General features: G+C 35.0%; 1 protein-coding gene across 7 annotated transcripts in view; it reads left to right on the top strand.

The window, feature by feature from the left end:
* The window catches only part of LOC136026467 (calcium-dependent secretion activator-like), a 198,481-nt gene that overhangs the window by 52,337 nt on the left and 127,357 nt on the right, over nt 1–18,787 (top strand). For all 7 annotated transcript variants that reach the window (XM_065703066.1, XM_065703070.1, XM_065703067.1 and 4 more), the window contains exons 6-7: nt 1,624–1,853; nt 4,718–4,890. In XM_065703066.1, coding sequence (XP_065559138.1) covers nt 1,624–1,853; nt 4,718–4,890 — 403 coding nt within the window. The remainder of the gene's footprint in view (nt 1–1,623; nt 1,854–4,717; nt 4,891–18,787) is intronic.

Here is an 18,787-nt window from a genome sequence, read left to right as displayed (position 1 = left end):
CATTAAAAAGGTATCTAACAGAACGAAGTTTGGTTGAAATTCAAAGTAAGCGTCCTATTTTTTGTCGCGGGGACTGACCTCATCTCTGTGGGATACGTCCCTAAAAGTTTTCCTTCGAAACATCTATCGAAAGAAATTGACAAAGTCAAAGCACACTTTATAGGATACAAGAGTGGCAATGTGGTATTTGGGCTTTTTGGTTATAAGGTCATAATTCATCCTCTGCGTGGGGAAAATTACTTTTGGGTCTCAGTCGATATTTTTGAGCAGTAAAATTTAGTATCCTAGTTCTGCCTTTTTAGGGAACCCAAAGCGGCTATGTGGGGGATGTGTCTGTAGGCTCTTGTCATCAAGATCTCTATCAAACGGTGCAATCAAAGCACAACGAAACTTCTTTGGAAGTATGATTAAGTGGTTGCGTCACTTTAGGGTCCATTCCCATTCTGATCTCTATTGGGATAGCTGACCCATAGAGCTTTTCACCATGGTATATGTGCGATGGGTTTTCAGATCTAAAAAAAATGTCACTGTTAGTAAGAGTAAGCATGATTGTCCTCTATAGAGGGGAAGGCTTAGAATGAATTATTAAATTTTGACAAAGTTGGTATTGACAAAATTTCTCGTTTTTCCATTTCTCAAGTCTGATTTTGGTTCTAACTACATTCTTATAATGAAAACTTTCTCAGAAGGGAGTATCAGAACCAGGCCTCTTTAGAAAGAGGGAGAATAAAGGCTTCCAAATATCTCTTCATCGGTCTAATTAACTGGAATCATGGCGAGATTCATTCTGCCAGCTTCTTGAACTGCCTGGTCAGCTACTATTTTATGGTCTCGAACGTCTGTAATGAACTGGGTCTTTGTGAGGTAAGGGAAACACTCCAGTGTTACTAGACGTTTGGCGTAGGCTGACAGGGCCTTAAAAATGGAAATTTGTCACAAGTACAATCTTTTCAAGTGAAAGGGCAAAACAAGCACTATTTTTCTAGCAAAAACGTGTCAAAGGTGCAATTTTATAAAACCATTCACTGTAAAAAAAAATGTACTAACTTGAATATTTGAATTCAGAAACACCTCAAAAAGCCCCTAGTAGCTCAGACGAATCCAATGCAACAACGCTACTAAATGCAATTATATAATATTACAATTATAATTATATAACAACGCCTTTTTTATGCAATTATAAGAATGATCCATTTATGGAACCCTTTTTAAATAGAGTAGAAATGAATAGATAGGACTTTTGTGGCCCCTCTAGTGAGTTCGTTTTCAATAGAATAAGATTGATATTTGCGTTGATCCAGACATGTGTGACACTTGCTGCAGCACTTCCTCAAACCTTGGCATTAAAGGTGTATTCAAGACTAACTTCAATATCTTTGAAGAAATCTTTTCGGTAGTTTGTAATGCGAGATGTGACAATCTTCTGCTAAGTGTTTTGAAAAATTAGTGAGCAGATGCAAAAATATAACTGGTTCTGAAATCTTCGTCGATGCGCATTTGGGATTGAAAACATCGTCTGTGCATTAAGCGGCTATGGGTAAGTTCTCTTCTATCCTTTTATGTAGTGAACACTTGCCAAGATCTAGAATTTTCTAATGCCTTACATTGGTTTCTGTTTAACAGGTGAAGATGATTCGAAGAGGCCAAACAGACAATTGCAGCAATCCCTTAATAGTGAAATGCCGATGAGCAAAGAGCATCTTTACGATATGTTCCAGCAGATATTAGGAGTCAAAAAATTCGAGCATCAACTATTATTTAACGCACTACAGTTAGATTCTTTGGACGAACAGGCAGCGGCAATTAGAAGAGAGCTTGATGGAAGATTCCAAAAAGTATCAGAAATGGAAAGGGTAAGCTTGATGCCTTTAGACAAGATTGTGTTAACGTGTTAATTAAATATTAGATAAGATATTAATGGGAATAATATAAGTTGCCATGAAAAGGTTATTGCAATAAAAGAACTTGCATTCTTGTGCATAAAGGAAAAAAACATGGTACAGTACCCTAGAATGGAAGAACGGATTGTACTTGTTTGTTATGGCACCTATATTATAGCGTCTATATATAGTTCTACTAGTTTCTACTGCTAGTAGAACTTTTTTTTACGTGATTTTCTTTTAGCTTACTGTGAAACAAGACAAAAACACGTGGCAGAATAGATTGAAAATATATAATGTCGGTTGTATATGTGCAACCTAGGGGGTAGGGGTAAAGTATTTGGACAGTTTGAAGTTAGAAAACAGTTCTCACTTCACAATATGCAGAATAATTGTACGCAACAAATTTTGCATATAGACCTGCTATACTTTACCTATACTTCTAATGTGCAAATATATAGCAAAAATTTGTTTCTAAAATATTATGTTTTCATCATATTTGTGATATTTCGTCACGATTAGTCAGATATTAGTTCATTTACTACGAATCGCAAACTCAATGAAAAGCAATTCTGCTTAACTTCTATATGCATTGGCGCTATAACAGACAAGTACCGAACAGATAATCGTACATCATCACATATCAAGTTTCATCAAGCTACAAAGTTGATCTACGGAACAGGTAAATTGGGGTGTTTAAAAATTACGAGAATTTATTTTCAGGGCCTTTCTTTTCTCCTTTTTTTCTTGGAATCAATTTTGAGTACAAGCACAGAGAAGGGAGGGCGGAATGCACAACATTTGTCTTTCAACATTTATTTTTTTATCGCTAACGTTCATATAATTTTTCTACTTATTTTCTACTATAATTCTTAGATGAAGGTTACCCACAAACTAATTATGAATTAAGACCCAGCCGTGTCAAAACCTCATACTAAATGTGAATATACACAAGAGCACAATGAGACAAGTAGGTGAAGGTGAACTGAAAGGTAAAACTGTTCCCTTCAACTCTAATTTTGCAGTATGAAGTGTTTGAATGAGAAGATTATTAATACCAGTATCCACTGAGACATTTCAGAGGGTGCCAGAAAAAGATTGGGAAAATAGGCAACATCTTTTTAAGTTACTTTTTAATTAAACGAAACACACCTAAGAAGTAAAGTTAGGATAATCCTAATGAAATATAACCTTCGTATAACCTTTAGTTTATATATTAATATAATTTGTGCTTTTATATGCACTTTACGCAAGGGAGGGGGTAAAGTCTTTGGACAGCGCCCCTACTTTAACCTAGCCTAACCCCGCCCCCCTAATGCACAAATATATAGCCCAAATTATACAAGTCCAATGCATTTTATCACTCGTCGCTTTTCTTTGTGGCTACTATACATGTTTTCTGATATCTAACCTAAGCGTAATTCTTGAGTGTGTCTCGTTTAATTAACAAGTACCGAAACATCTTCTATACTACAGCTGGCTTCTTAAAATAGAATTCATAAGGCTGTTGCTGATGCTGCTTGTTGAATTCAACTCTTTTTTAAAACTTGATTTAAAATTGTCAATGTGTGACGATAACTTTCAAAGCCCCGGCAGAATAGCTGTTGAACCATAGCTGCCATGTCGTCACTTGTGAAATGTGGAGTACTTCTGTTGGCGTGGCTGCAAGAATATGGTAAAATTCTATTCTGTCTTTAATAACTAAATAAAATGTATCTGTTTTGAAGGGGTAAATGCCCTGAAGCGCAAATCAAGGTAACACGTATGGTGTTGAAGTTGGCGCGTAGAATGGAATTCCCCAGTGCCATTGTATCTAGTAGGTGATGCAATATTTAGATTTCATAACAATAAGGTACGGGTCGATCGGATAGATAATGTCTAATGCTTTACTTCTTGAGTTCGTAACATAATATTTTTTTTCGAATTATGCTTCACTAATAATTCAATTAAATGATTTTTTTCCTCGGCTATAAATAGATGGTGCTTCCTTTGACACTCGAACTATACAAATTGTCTGTAAAGTTCGTTTGTATAGTACGGCCCAACTTGGGTGCGAAAATTCTTATAACTTTTTTTTAAATCGATATGCGTAACCTGCTTTCTTAAACTCACTTTAGCGTGTGGCCCAGTCTATTTTCTCACATTAGCGTATTAGGCTCATAGTCTGGGGGAACAGTGTGCCTTAAAAAGAATGTAAAAATATAAAACAGAAGGAATTTTACATCAGACGTCAGAGAAACTGAAGGGGTGGCAGCTTCTCACCTCCTTATCCAAACCTAGGATCGCCACTGTTTTCTCATATCCTGTTTAATTTCAATGTGCTTCCCAGATTTTGTTCCTAAAATTCACTCTTAAAAATGGTTGAAAGATACAGCCTGTGGGGATACAAATTTTTTACTGTGTATGTTATGCCGATAATAGTTTGCCCGTATAAATAACTATTTGTTAATGACAGAAAAAATTACTTAGTTTTCTACTGTGTCGTTATGTGTATTTCTTAAAATAACGATACTCATTAAATTGTATATTGAATTATTAGAGTAATTAATAAGAATTTATATTATTATTATCACAGTTATTCTATTCTGCCATCATGCAGAAAATCTGTCACAAGACGCGAATATTTTGCTTCAAAGTTTTCTTAATTGATAAAACAGATGACTGTATTTTTCTTAAATCAAAAGTCTTAGCTTACGACTGATTAGTCTTTTTTATGGGTGGTTGAAGAAGAAGAAAAAAACAGCATCGGCACCAGCATACTTTAGCTCTTTACTGAGGTACACTCGCGTGTCGTAGCATAACAACTAGGGCCTTTATCTTAGGTTTCTTTTTTTTAGAACCGAAAAATGATGCCTAAGTTCGTGCTAAAAGAGATGGAATCACTGTACATTGAAGAACAAAAATCAGCTATAAATCTTTTAATGGCCAATTTAGAGTCTCTTCCCGTTTCAAAAGGATCAGCTGATTCCAAATATGGGCTTTCCAAAATTAGGAGATATAATCCTAGCAGGTAAGTTTGTTTTTTGTAGTTGTCACAGTCTTACTAACGATAAAACGATAATTTTTTTCGTCAATTTTTTATCTTGGCGTTTAAAAACGCCAAGAATTTGGAATTCAAAAAAAAATTATTTTCCTATAATTTATTTCCAGAAAATATTCGCTTTATCAACTTTCACATTCAAGACAGAGAGTCTGGTTACTGCAAAATTCCTGCTTCTATCACCACTCAATCCCTATTCAGTCCAACTAAAATCTGTTTTATTTTTAATCGTTGTTTTAATTTTTTCGTTGTTTCTGTTAGTTGATTGTTTAATCATTCTTTAGTAAAGTTTCTGCCCTAGTCAAGCACTTTTGTGCTTTCCTGGCAGATTATGTACATGTAATTATGTATTTTTGTTTAAATATATATGATTCATTTAAATTGAATTGAATCTAAATTGAATTTTTATATACTAGCCAATTTTTCTTATTCCAAAATGTACTCTTCTCTTTCTTCCTCGTAGGAATATTTAAGAATTACAGCTCATGTTGTCAGAATTGCTTTCGCCTTGTGTTATAGCTAAAATTCTAATAAAAATTTGGAATTCTATTCGTATTTATTTTTCTTACGTTAGTTTTTAAGAAAATTCATGCTCTTTTGACTATCAACTCCGTCAATTTGTAGTGACATAGAGTTTCTTTTATCCAAAAACTTTCGGCTCATTCGACCATCACCTTTGTCAATTTTTAGCGACAGAGGGTTTCTTTTCATCCAAAAACGTTCCGACTCTCTCGACCATCACCTTTGTCAATTTTTAGTGACAGAGGGTTTCTTTTCATCCAAAAGCTTTCAACTCTTTCGACTATCACCTTGGTCAATTTCATCGGTCAATTTCTCGGTCAATCATTTAAATAAATAGGACAATGTAAGTAGGTTTTTCGGAAGGTTTTTCACCTTTTAATGACAAAGAGTTTCTTTCCATCAGAAAAACTTAAGACGAAGAGAAATTATTATGTTTATGAGGGGGTTCCTCCCTTCCTCAATACCTCACTCTTTACGGTAAAGTATTTTTAGTAATTTCAAAAGATCTATTTATTCTAATTAAACGGCCTTTGTGATTCAGAGGTCATTCTTAAAGAATTGGAACAAAATTTGAACTTTAGTTAAGGCTAAAGAGTGAGATATTGACGAGGGGGTGAACCCCCTCATATACGTAATAAAAATATACAAATATAGAAGCTTATTGCTTAAATTAATTTGTAAGTTACGTATATTTGTTACAAACAAAACCGTTCTTAAAGTGAAATTAAAAGTTCTAGTTGACTTTTTAAGCAGCCAAAAAAACCTGTAGGGTAACTAGACCCCCTCCCCCCTTTTTCTCAAAATCGTCCGATAAAAACTTTGAGAAATCCATTTAGTCAAAAAAAGTAAATTAATATGCAAATCTCGTTTTAATTATTCATGTACGGTGAGCCAAAATCAAAATCTGCATTAATTTAAAAGCATTCGGAAATTAAATTGAAAAAACAAGTTTTTTTTAACTGAAAGTAAGGAGCAGCACGGAGAACAGAAATTTTCACGTATATGGGGGTGTCGTCCCCTCCTAAATACCTCGCTCTTTACGCTAAAGTATTTTTAGCAATTTCAAAATAGCTATTTATTCTAATTAAACGGCCTTTGTGATTCAGGGGTCATTCTTTAAGAATTGGAGCAAGATAAAACTTTAGTGTAGAGAGTGAGGTATTGACGAGAGGGAGAACCCCCTCTCATATACGTAATAATGATTTTTCGTTTTTTGTTTTAAAACTTTTTAAAACAATAAAACTTTTTTTTATTTAATTAAATACTGTATCAATTTATCTGTCACAATCCATTGACTTTTAGCGCTTCACGATTATGAATAAATAATAATTTAGGAAAAATGATAATTTTTCTGTTGATTTTTGAATTAAAAAAAAAGGAATAGTTGTGGGAAAAGTCAAAGTCATGGCCAATTGTAGAAAAGCCAAGACAGATTGTCCAATTAAGTGGGCATCAAGTCAAGGTTAATTTTACCCCTTTGATTACACTAAAACTAAAACTACACTAAAACTTTAGTGTAGAGAGTGAGTTATTGATGAGAGGGAGAACCCCCTCTCATATACGTAATAATAAACTTTTTTGTTTTAAAACTTTTTAAAACAATAAAACTCTTTTTTTATTCAATTAAATACTGTATCAATTTATCTGTCACGATCCCTTGACCTTTTATTGCTTCACGATTATGAATAAATAATAATTTAGAATGAGGCCTTTTCTTTCATTATCCTTAATTTCTCTTTAAGCATTCAATAAGTCCTCCATAGATAATTAAAAGTGTCTGAAGCATTTATCATACTATATTTTCACATTTTGTTACAATTTAAACCAGTCAATTTAATAGCTGCAAAATGGAATATATTTTTTCTGGTGGAAATTGCATTCTTCTTTTTCAAAGACGTTTTTAATTAATCCACCCCAACTGTGATCCGCTTATCCTTGGTTTCTTAGGAAAATGTATTTCTGCTGAACAATATTTCATGTTAGGGCAACAGGCAATAGCTTTATTATTAAAATCATTATTAGGATTTACTCAAGGATGTATAAGAGTCCTTTTCTTTCAATTCCGAACTCAATGCAATTGAAATCTTATCGAGGAAATGTTCTCTATACGGAGTAAAAATAATAAAAATTTGTACAATTTTTTCTAGCAGTTAATAAACTCCAGCTTTCCTCGTTCTAAATGGGTTAGAAATCTTGATGGGTTCTCTCTAGTCCGAAACCTAGGGGGCTTAGTTTTGAATCATAACTACTCCTAAAAAATACATTCCAAGATAAAATGCTCTTGATGTAGATTCACTGATGCTTCAATGGCTGAGATTAAGATAGAATATGTTATTATACTTTAGCAAAGGCTGAATGCTTTATAAACTAAATAAAAAAAAACCAGTTTTTTTAACTGAAAGTAAGGAGCGACATTAAAACTTAAAACGACCAGAAATTACTTCGTATATGAAAGAGGCTGCTTCCTCATCAACGCCCCGCTCTTTACGCTAAAGTTTGACTCTTTCTCTCAATTCTTCTTTCTAAAACAGTAAAAAAACTTTAGCGTAAAGAGCGGGGCGTTGATGAGGAAGCAGCCTCTTTCAGATACGAAGTAATTTCTGGTCGTTTTAAGTTTTAATGTCGCTCCTTACTTTCAGTTAAAAAAAAACTTGTTTTTTTTATTTAATTTCTGGACGTTTTTGAATCAATGCATGTTTTTATTTTGGCTCTCCGCAGAGGAATAATTAAAACAAAATTTGCATTTTTTTTTTTGGCTAAATGGCTTTCTCATAATTTTGATCGAATGATTTTGAGAAAAAAAGAGCGGGGGAGGAAGCCTAGTTGCCCTCCGAGTTTTTGTTTAATTAAAAAGGCAACTAGAATTTTTAATTTTTTACGAATATTTTTATTAGTAAAAGATTTACGTAACTTATAAATTAGCTTACGTAAAGAACTTTTGTATTCTCATATTTTTATTACATATGTGAGGGGGTTCGCCCCCCTTTTCAGATCCTCGCTCTTTACACTAAAGCTTAAATTTTGTCCCAATTCATTAAGAATGACCCCAGAATCACAAAAGCCGTAGAATAAATTGTTGAAATTGCTAAAAATACTTTAGCGTAAAGAGCGAGGTATCAGGAGGAGGTGAGCCCCTCAAATGGGTAATAATTTCTGTTTATTTTAAGTTTTAATGCTGCTCCTTACTTCCAGCTGAAAGAACTTTTTCATATTTATTTTTTCATTGTTTTTTTTAAATAATGCTAGTAAATCCTGCGCTCCCTTCATGGAGATTTTCTTCCCCCATGACAAACTATCGATGGAAAGTTCCCCCAGCATATCCCCCTCTTCTCAACCCCTCCCCCAACCAAAAAAATCCTCCTGAAAACGCCTGTACACTTCCCAATAACCATTACTATATGTAAGCACTGGTCAAAGTTTGTAAGTTTGTTGCCTCTCCCACGGGGACTGTGGGGGAGTAAGTCGTCCCCAAAGACATAGTTATAAGGTTTTTCGACTACGCTGAATAAAATGGCTATCTCAGGCTATCATGGCTATCTCCCTAGGTGCCCTCCAATTTTTTTGGTCACTTAAAAAGGGCACTAGAACTTTTCATTTCCGTTAGAATGAGCCCTCTTGCAACATTCTAGGACAACTCGGTCGATACGATCACCCCTGGGAAAAAAAACAAAAAAAAACAAAAAAACAAATAAACACGCATCCGTGATCTGCCTTCTGGCAAAAAATACAAAATTCCACATTTTTGTAGATAGGAGCTTGAAACTTCTACAGTAGGGTTCTCTGATACGCTAAATCTGATGGTGTGATTTTCGTCAAGATTCTATGACTTCTAGGGGGCGTTTCCCCCTATTTTCTAAAATAACGCAAATTTTCTCAGGCTCGTAACTTTTGATGGGTAAGACTAAACTTGATGAAACTTATATATTTAAAATCAGCATTAAAATGCAATTCTTTTGATGTATGTATTGGTATCAAAATTCCATTTTTTAGAGTTTTCGTTACAATTGAGCCGGGTCGCTCCTTACTACAGTTCGTTACCACGAACTGTTTGATAAACGAATTAGAGTCTAGGTCAATGACACAGTGAAAAAATTAAGTTTCTGCAGTGGCTCGGAATGGTTTTGTATTTTATCTGCTATTATATACTAAAGGAATTGTTTGTAATATGCAATTTGTTTGTTTTCTTCTTCTTTTTGTTTAATTTTCCTTTCAAATGGACTTATTCCATTTTAATACAGAATCCTCTAACTAATTATTTGTTTGAAATGGTATTTACTTCCTTATAGATATAATTCTATTTTTGAATCCTCATAAGCTATGATTCAGTCCATTCTTTTGAATAATTAGATTAAAAAAAACAAGTTTTTTAACTGAAAGTAAGGAGCGACATTAAAACTTAAAACGAACAGAAGTTACTTCGTATATGAAAGTGGCTGGCTTCCTAATCAACGCCCCGCTGTTTACGCTAAAGTTTGACTCTTTCTCTCAACTTTTCTTTTTAAAACAGTAAAAAACTTTAACGTAAAGAGCGGGGCGTTGATGAGGAAGCAGCCCCTTTCATATACGAAGTAATTTCTGTTCGTTTTAAGTTTTAATGTCGCTCCTTACTTTCAGTTAAAAAAACTTGTTTTTTTAATCTAATTTTTGAACGTTTTTGAATCAATGCATATTTTGATTTTGGCTCTCCGCATAGGAATAATTAAAATGAAATTTGCATTTTTTTATTTTATTTTTTTGGCTAAATGGCTTTTTCATAATTTTGATCGAATGATCTTGAGAAAAAAGAGCGGGAGGGGAAGCCTAGTTGCCCTCCAATTTTTTGGTTAATTAAAAAGGCAACTAGAACTTTTAATTTTTTACGAATCTTTTTATTAGTAAAAGATATACGTAACTTATAAATTAGCTTACGTAAAGAACTTTTATATTCTCATGTTTTTATTACATATATGAGGGGGTTCTCCCCCCTCGTCAGTACCTCGCTCTTTACACTAAAGCTTAAATTTTGTCCCAATTAATTAAGAATGACCCCTGAATCACAAAAGCCGTAGAATAAATACTTGAAACTATTAAAAATACTTTAGCGTAAAGAGCGAGGTATTAGAAGGAGGTGAGCCCCTCATTTGGGTAATAATTTCTGTTCGTTTTAAGTTTTAATGCTGCTCCTTACTTCCAGCTGAAAAAAAAACTTTTTCATATTTATTTTTTCATTGTTTTTTTTTTAAATAATGCTAGTAAATCCTGCTCTCCCTTCATGGAATTTTTCTTCCTCCATGACACATTCCTCGATGGAAAGTTCCCCCAGCGTGTCCCCACCTTCTTAACCCCTCCCCCCGACCAAAAAATCCTCCTGAAAACGCCGGTAAACTTTCCAATAACCATTACTATATGTAAGCCCTGGTCAAGGTTTGTAACTTGTAGCCCCTCCCACGGGGACTTTGGGGTAGTAATTCGTCCCCAAAGACATAGTTATAAGGTTTTTCGACGACGCTGAATAAAATGGCTGTCTCAAAATTTTGATCCGTTGACTTTGGTAAAATAATTAGCGTGGGAGGGGGCCTAGGTGCCCTCCAATTTTTTTGGTCACTCAAAAGGGGCACTAGAACTTTTTATTTCCGTTATAATGAGCCCTCTTGCAATATTCTAGGACAACTGGGTCGATACGATCACCCCTGGGAAAAAAAAAATAATAAACACGCATCCGTGATCTGCCTTCTGGCAAAAAATACAAAATTCCACATTTTTGTAGATATGAGCTTGAAACTTCTACAGTAAGGTTCTCTTATAGGCTGAATCTGATGGTGTAATTTTCGTTAAGATTCTATGAATTTTAGGGGGTGTTTCCCCCTATTTTCGAAAATCACGCAAATTTTCTCAGGCTTGTAAATTTTGATGGGTAGGACTAAACTTGATGAAACTTATATATTTAAAATCAGCATTAAAATGCGATTCTTTTGATGTAGCTATTGGTATGAAAATTCCATTTTTTAGAGTTTTGGTTACTATTGAGCCTGGTCGGTCCTTACTACAGTTCGTTACCACGAACTGTTTGATATAACATACCATTACATCCAAATAAATATTTACATATAAATTTTAAATTGGCACTTATAATATATATTATTTACATTTCCTAATGCACAACGAAATGTTACACTTATTAAAGTGTAACATGCTATAATTGGTTTTAATAAAATAATGTCGTTTTTGCTATAGTAATTATCATTACCATGAATGTAGTTTAGGAGTTATACTTTTATTACTCCTTAAGTTTTTTTTCAGTATAGAAATCCAAAGAATTATTTGACCGCTTTGTGAATAAAGATAGAAGGAAATTTGTTTGAGCCACAGGAGTCATGTGTCGCCTGGTTCAAGCTAAGTAAAAAAAACATATTTTGACTTTTTAAACTTTATTTGGGATAATACAGAAATTGGTTGAAATAGTGCAATTTTCTTGAATTTAGAAAAAATTACTTTTTAATCTGTTTGAATATTCAGACATATCTGCTTGTATGTGTTAATGCCTTGGGTTTTCAGTTTGTAAAATGAAACTAAACTCGGATTTTCAGGGTGTAAAGAGGAAGGCTTTAAATGGGTTGGGATGAAGAAGGAGCGTGCGCAGCTCTATTGGTCTCAGGGGGTTTGATGCTGCAATGAGTCTTAAAAGCGATAGTAGTGGTATTTTCAGTTTATTGATTCCAATTAGGATCAAACACCAGACTTTCTCTGAGTCTAAATGTTTGCTAAGAATTTGCTGTAAATAATATTGCCTTAATCAGCTTTTTTAATCCTTTTATTTTTGAAAAGAAATTCTTCAAATTGGTAATATGGACATAATAAGAAAGGCACCTTTAGATGACTAAAATTTGTTAAATAATTTTGCTAGTTATAGTTTATAAAGCATAATAATAAACTTTTAATAGTTATGCTCGTGATTTTTGTTTTTAATCAGCCATTAATCATTTCAGTATGTAATTTTTTTTGTAGATTTATCATAGTGACCGGAACTCTACAAAAAAAGAAGTTTGACATCAAGCGATATAAAAAAAATATAAAAAATAGCTAATTATACTGATTCCTAATAAATAAGATTTATTGTGTTTGAGGTTAACCATCAAAGGTTATGAGCCTGAGAAAATTTTCCTGATTTTTGAAAAAGAGGGTAAACACCTCAAAAATCAAAGAGTCTTTATGAAAATCACACCATCAGATTCAGCGTATCAGTGAATTCTACTGTAGAGGATTCAAGCTCCTATTTGCAATTAAATGAAAAAACAGGTTTTTTAACTGAGAGTAAGGAGCGATATTAAAACTTAAAACGAACAGAAATTACTCCGTACATGAAAGAGGCTGTTCCCTCCTCAACGCCCCGCTCTTTACGCTAACGTTTTACTCTTTCTCTCAACTGTACTTTTGAATAAAATAAAAAAAACTTTAGCGTAAAGAGCGGGGCGGTGAGGAGGGAACAGCCCCTTTTATACGGAGTAATTTCTGTTCTTTTGAGTTTTAATATCGCTCCTTACTTTCAGTTAAAAAAACCTGTTTTTTTTTAATTTCTGAACGTTTTTGAATTAATGCATGTTTTCATTTTGGCTCTCCGCATATGAATCATTAAAACGAGATTTGCATATTAATTTATTTTTATGGCTAAATAGCTTACTCATAGTTTTGATCAGACGATAATGAGAAAAACGGAGCGGGGGAGTATGCCTAGTTACCCTCCAGTTTTTTGGTTATTTAAAAAGGCAACTAGAACTTTAATTCTTTACGAATGTTTTTATTAGTGAAAATATGCGTAACTTAAGAATTGACTTACGTAACGAACTTCTATATTCGTATTTTTTTATTACGTATCTGAGGGGGCTCACCGCCTCGTCAATACCTCGCTCTTTACACTAAAGCTTAAATTTTGTCCCAATTCCTTAAGAATGACCCCTGAATCACCAAGACCGTAGAATAGATAGTTGAAATTAATAAAGTTACTTTTGTTTAAAGAGCGTGGTATTAGGAGGAGGTGAACCCCTTATATGCGTGATAATTTCTCTTCGTTTTAAGTTTTAATGCTGCTCCTTACTTTCAGTTGAAAAAAAACTTTTTCATATTTGTTTTTTCGTTGTTCTTTTAAAAAATGCTAAGAAATCCTGCGCCCCCTTCATGTAAATTTTCTTCCCCCATGACAAATTCCTCCATGGAAAGTTCTCCCCGCATAACTCCCTCCCCTCAACCCCTCTCCCAACCAAAAAAATCCCCCTGAAAGCGTCTGTACACTTCCCAATAACCGTCACTATATGTAAACACTGATCAAAGTCTGTAACTTGCAGCCCCTCCCACGGGGACTGTGGAGGAGTAGGTCGTCTTCTAAGACATAGTTATTAGGTTTTGTGTTTATGCCGAATAAAATCAATATCCTAGAATTTTGATCAGGTGGCTTTGGTGAAAAAATGAGCGTGGGAGGGGGCCTAGGCCTCGGATTTTTCGGTCGCTAATAAATGGCACTAGAACTTTTAATTTCCTTTAGAATGACTCCTCTCACGACATTCTAGGACAACTGGGTCGATACGATCAACACTGGGGAAAAAAGAAAAAAACTAACAAATAAACACTCATCCGTTATCTGTCTTGTGGCAAAAAATGCAATATTCCATATTTTTGTAGATAGGACTTGAAACTTTTACTGTAGGTTTCTCTGATACGCTGAATCTGATGGTGCGATTTTTGTTAAAATCGTGTAACTTTTAAGGGGTATTTACACTTATTTTCTAAATAAGCACAAATTTTCTCAGGCTCGTAACTTTTGATGGGTAAGTCTAAACTTAATGAAAAAATCAACATTAAAATGCGATTCTTTTGATACAATTATTGTTACAAAAAAAACATTTTTTTAGAGTTACGGTTATTATTGAGTCGGGTCACTCCTTACTACAGTTTGTTACCATGAACTGTTTGAAAATGTAGAGTTTCATATTTTTTGCCAGAAGAAAGATCACAGATATGTGTTTATTTGTTGTTTTTCTTTTCCTTGGGGGTAAACGAATCGAACCAATGGTCCTAGGACATTGAGAGAAGGATCATTTGAAAGGAAATTAAAAGTTCTTGTGTCCTTTTTAAGTGAAAAAAAAGATTGGAGGAGAACTACCCCCGCTCCCACGTTTATTTTTCCCCAAAATCGTCTAATCAAGGTTTTGAAATAGCCATTTTCTTCAGTATAGATGAACGGTCTAAAAATCACGCCTTTGGAGATAAAATAACACCACCACCCCTTCATTTCCTGTACATAGGTCTTTAGGTTATAAAGTTTGCCCATTTTTTACGTATAGTATTGGTTATTGGGAAGTATACAGACATTTTAGGAGGAGTGATTTGTGCTTGGGGTGGGTTTCCATAGGTGAAGAGGGAAGTTTTCCATGAAGAGAAAAATTTTTGGGGGCGAACTTTCCAGGGAAAATTTTTACTGGGGGAATGTTACAGAATTCCTATACGGAGTTCTTTTTATTCGTCTCACTTTCTCTTTGCCACCTCAATTTTGCGTTTAGAGATGTTTAGAGGGGACTGCCCGAGTCAAATTTTCAGTGGGTTTGGACTTCCGAGGAAAAATTCCACGGAAGGGGGAATTTCCGGAAAACAATCAGAAATTGAAGTCTTTTTCAAATGAAATTTTGCTAAGAAGATTTTTTCAGGCTGAATTGTTTGGAGGCAATTTTACGGAGGAGTGGGGGGATTTTCAACTAAGATTGAATTGCCTGGAGGAAATTATAGGGGGGTGTATTTTACTTGGGAAGAACTTTTCACGCTGGAATTTCTCGTGAGGGGAGTGGATTTTTCATGGACAGCGAGTCAGATTTACTGGCATTATTTGAAAAACTATTAGTAATAAAAAAATTCAAATAAAAGTACTGAAAGTAAGGAGCAATATTAAAATCCAAAACGAACATAAATTATTTCGTAAATGAAGGTATTGTCCCCTTCTCAATACCTTGCTTTGTACTCTAAAGTATGACTGTTTGTCCCAATTTTATAAGAACGACTCCTGAAACACAAGGGCCGTTTAACTGATAAATTAAACAAAACATTACCAAGTTTGGAGTTCTATTGTAAATCTACTCCCAAGAAGGAGCGCTAGTGTAACTGAGAGTTCAACTGAGATAGATGCCTGCCTTCGTCTCTAGTGACCAAGGGTAACATCAGTATTTTGAAATCCTTGTAGTATGCATTTCTAAGCTCATGATAAAGCGCTGAGAGTTCAAAGGGAGGGGGGAAAGGATGGCAGTTGAACTCGTAGCTACGCTAGCGCTCCTTCTTTGGAGTAGAATTACAATCAAACTTCGAACTTGGTAATTTTTCGTTTAATTTATCAGTTCTACTCCAAAAGGAGCGCCTTAGCTACGCTTCCAGATAAACTGATATTTTAAACCTCAGCATGAGCTGAACCAGCACTAATAATCAATAATAGCCCTATTCGTAAAAAGAGGCTGCTGTACGAAAATTCATTTATAGTAAGATATTTCAAATATAACAAAATACAATGAGTAATTTCAATAAACAGTAATCTCTACTTTCAGTTGGTTTATCTTAGAGCCTTGCAAACGTTTTCGCCTTTGTCCTGCTTACATATCTTACAATTTGTTCCAGACCAACTACTCTTGCTTCAAGGTGGGACGTTGAGGTAGACTTGGTGCTATGAGCACCATCCTGAGATCTGAGCGCAACACTGAGATCTATGCCTGCAAGAAATAACACTTTCTTGTTTCAGCTAGAAAAAGATTACTTGGACGCAGCAGTACGAGGCAAAAGCCATATAACAAAAGATGTGTCGTCTCTATTTGGATATGAGGTCATTCGGATATAACTAGCTAGATGCGTCAGCAGACACAGGAAAAACTGATGAAAAGGCCAAAATTTAACAATTGATTTGTGGTTGCACGCTTTCGTTGTTTTTCAAAACACATTGATTTGAAAATCAAAAAACCTCCATCGGTATAATGTATCATTTTGCTTACCGACGAATTGGCCAGAAAACTAAACTCTTTCGCATGCGAATAAAATCAATACAATTACCAATTTCGGTGTTTGTGTCTTTGGTAGAAGACTTTCGATATACAAAGCTGGTAATGTAAAGAGATCAAATACATATTTTACTTCCCTATTAGATATCTTGGGAAGACTATCTTTCTATTAAAGACTCCTTCATGAATTTCTCGTGATTCGGCTACTGCCCAATTGAAGGCTTGGTAAAGTTTTCGATAAAGCACCGCTTGCAGTGTTAATAGCACTATATCCAACACCTGAGTGAAAAACGTCCGTAAACGAGGTCAAGGTCTCCAGTAGAGGAGCCTCCAAGAGCTGGATCCTGCTTCTTCCAGAAAAGTCGATCCTTTTTAATGTAAACACTGTACTGGTGCTTAGTCGAATCTCATCATCCATCCATGATAATATCGAATATGGAAGGAGAATATTCTTGGTGGAAAAATCTTGTCAGAGACAACACAAGCCGCTAGACGTAACTTATTGAGCAATGGATGGTGCAAGGTCGGTTTTTGTGGGAGACAAAGTGAAAATATCGTAGGTAAAAGTATGGGAATTCCTACTAAAAGCCGTAATAGTAAGAGATACTAGACTTGTGTGGTCCAGTTCCGAAAGGTCAAAATACCAGTTGCTTGATCCATTTCTATCTTCTGAATGTTCTTCAGAAGCAAGCCAGAGGGCATTGAAGAAAAAAGGCTCCCAACTCATTGCAATCGCATCTACGAAAAGAATGTTCTGGTTCTGGTTTCAAAGAAACAAATGGTTTAATCGGAAAATTTTAACTTGTTGACCACAAATCAATGTCCATCCACTAAGATACAACAGAATTCAAATTTCAAATCCAATTCCCATTCTTTTCATTATCAAACTTTCATGATTTTGAAAATTTGATAATGAAAGCCACTCCAGGCAAATGTTCTGCAGATATTCACCCTTTTCCCTGCAATGCTAACTGTCAGATCTTATTTACAAAATAATTAAAAAACACAGATTTTGATCTCTTTTATTTTTTTATGCCACTGTGGCTGTATTTTCTCAATGCAGCCGGTCCTGCCTGCTTTTGCTATTCTGAGCAAACTTTTTAATTCCAGATAAACAGCTTTTATTTCTAAAGCATTGATGTTAATTTACATTTGGCCTCGAGCCCTCTCTCTGCCAAATTGGCTTTTTATATTGAAATTATGTAGTAATAAACAGAACTTGAACTTGAACTTGAAATCACTTTTCTTCTGAGGGCCATTTATTTGTGGCTGTTTTCATGGAATGTTCCTCCACGAGTGCCTAGAATAGTTACAATGCATCAATACACAAATATTCGGCAACTGACATAGGCTCAATTGTTTTAGAAGAATGATTGGCAATATCCAATCTCCATTGCAGTTCCGAAATTACATCGGATATTAATGTGAGCTTGGCGGCAAAATCCTCCCGTGCGTGTTTTAGTTCTTTAACTTTCCACAACTCTGCTTTCCGGTTAAAACAGGGCCCTACTTTCTACGATAGTTTGGACAGGGGGCCTTGTTTGGCCAGTGGCAACGACAGTAAGCCCCCCTTACATATTTTTGGTCTTCCAAATTATTTTTTTCAAATCTACCACGTTGTTTTGGCAACGTCTTCGGACGTTGTTTTGGCAAACTCCTTGCTAAAAAGAAACTTCGTCACTTTGGCTTCAGGAGCGCATAAAGCTAATGCTACCGTGGGATCAGGACTGACTTGAATTTCAACGTATGACGTCTTTTTAGACTGGGATCATAATTGGTGAAGTCAAGCATGCGAACTATATCGTTAGGTTTTTGACGACCTTTTCTTTAATATCATGATTTTCAAGCTGAAGAATCGCATTTGCTACTTCTAAAATACAAAAGGTTGAGTGGACAATAGTCGGCTGCACTTTAAGTGCCTTAGCTTTCCTCTGTTTACCCCATGATGAAAAAGTAGCCAAAAATTTCCCTATTCACCTTGGGAACAACATTTTACCGGTACCCGTAGGCTTAGGGTGGCTTTCAAATAAATCCTTTAGCTTCCCTAACAAGTTTTTATGGATCTTGGGGCCCTCCTTGGTACCAGAACGTTCTTCAGAAACCTTCTTAAATAAACTGTCATTTGACGTGCTTCCTTTTAAACTTTTGCCTTTGTGCTTTTCTGAAGAAGCCTTCCGCTTTCTGCCATTTCTTTGTTCATGGATTCTTATGGGGCACAGCATGCCAGTTCAAGTGGTTCTAGAACCAATCTTTGGGCTCCAAGAGTTATGTCTTGCGTTCCTAGAACTAATTTCACGGCTCCAAGAGCCATATCAAGCACGGGTTTGAAACTCGGGACTCGGAAA

This window comes from Artemia franciscana, chromosome 4 (genome assembly GCF_032884065.1).
Source record: "Artemia franciscana chromosome 4, ASM3288406v1, whole genome shotgun sequence".
In the NCBI taxonomy this organism is placed as follows: Eukaryota; Metazoa; Arthropoda; class Branchiopoda; order Anostraca; family Artemiidae; genus Artemia; species Artemia franciscana.
This window is presented reverse-complemented; position numbering and strand designations above follow the sequence as displayed.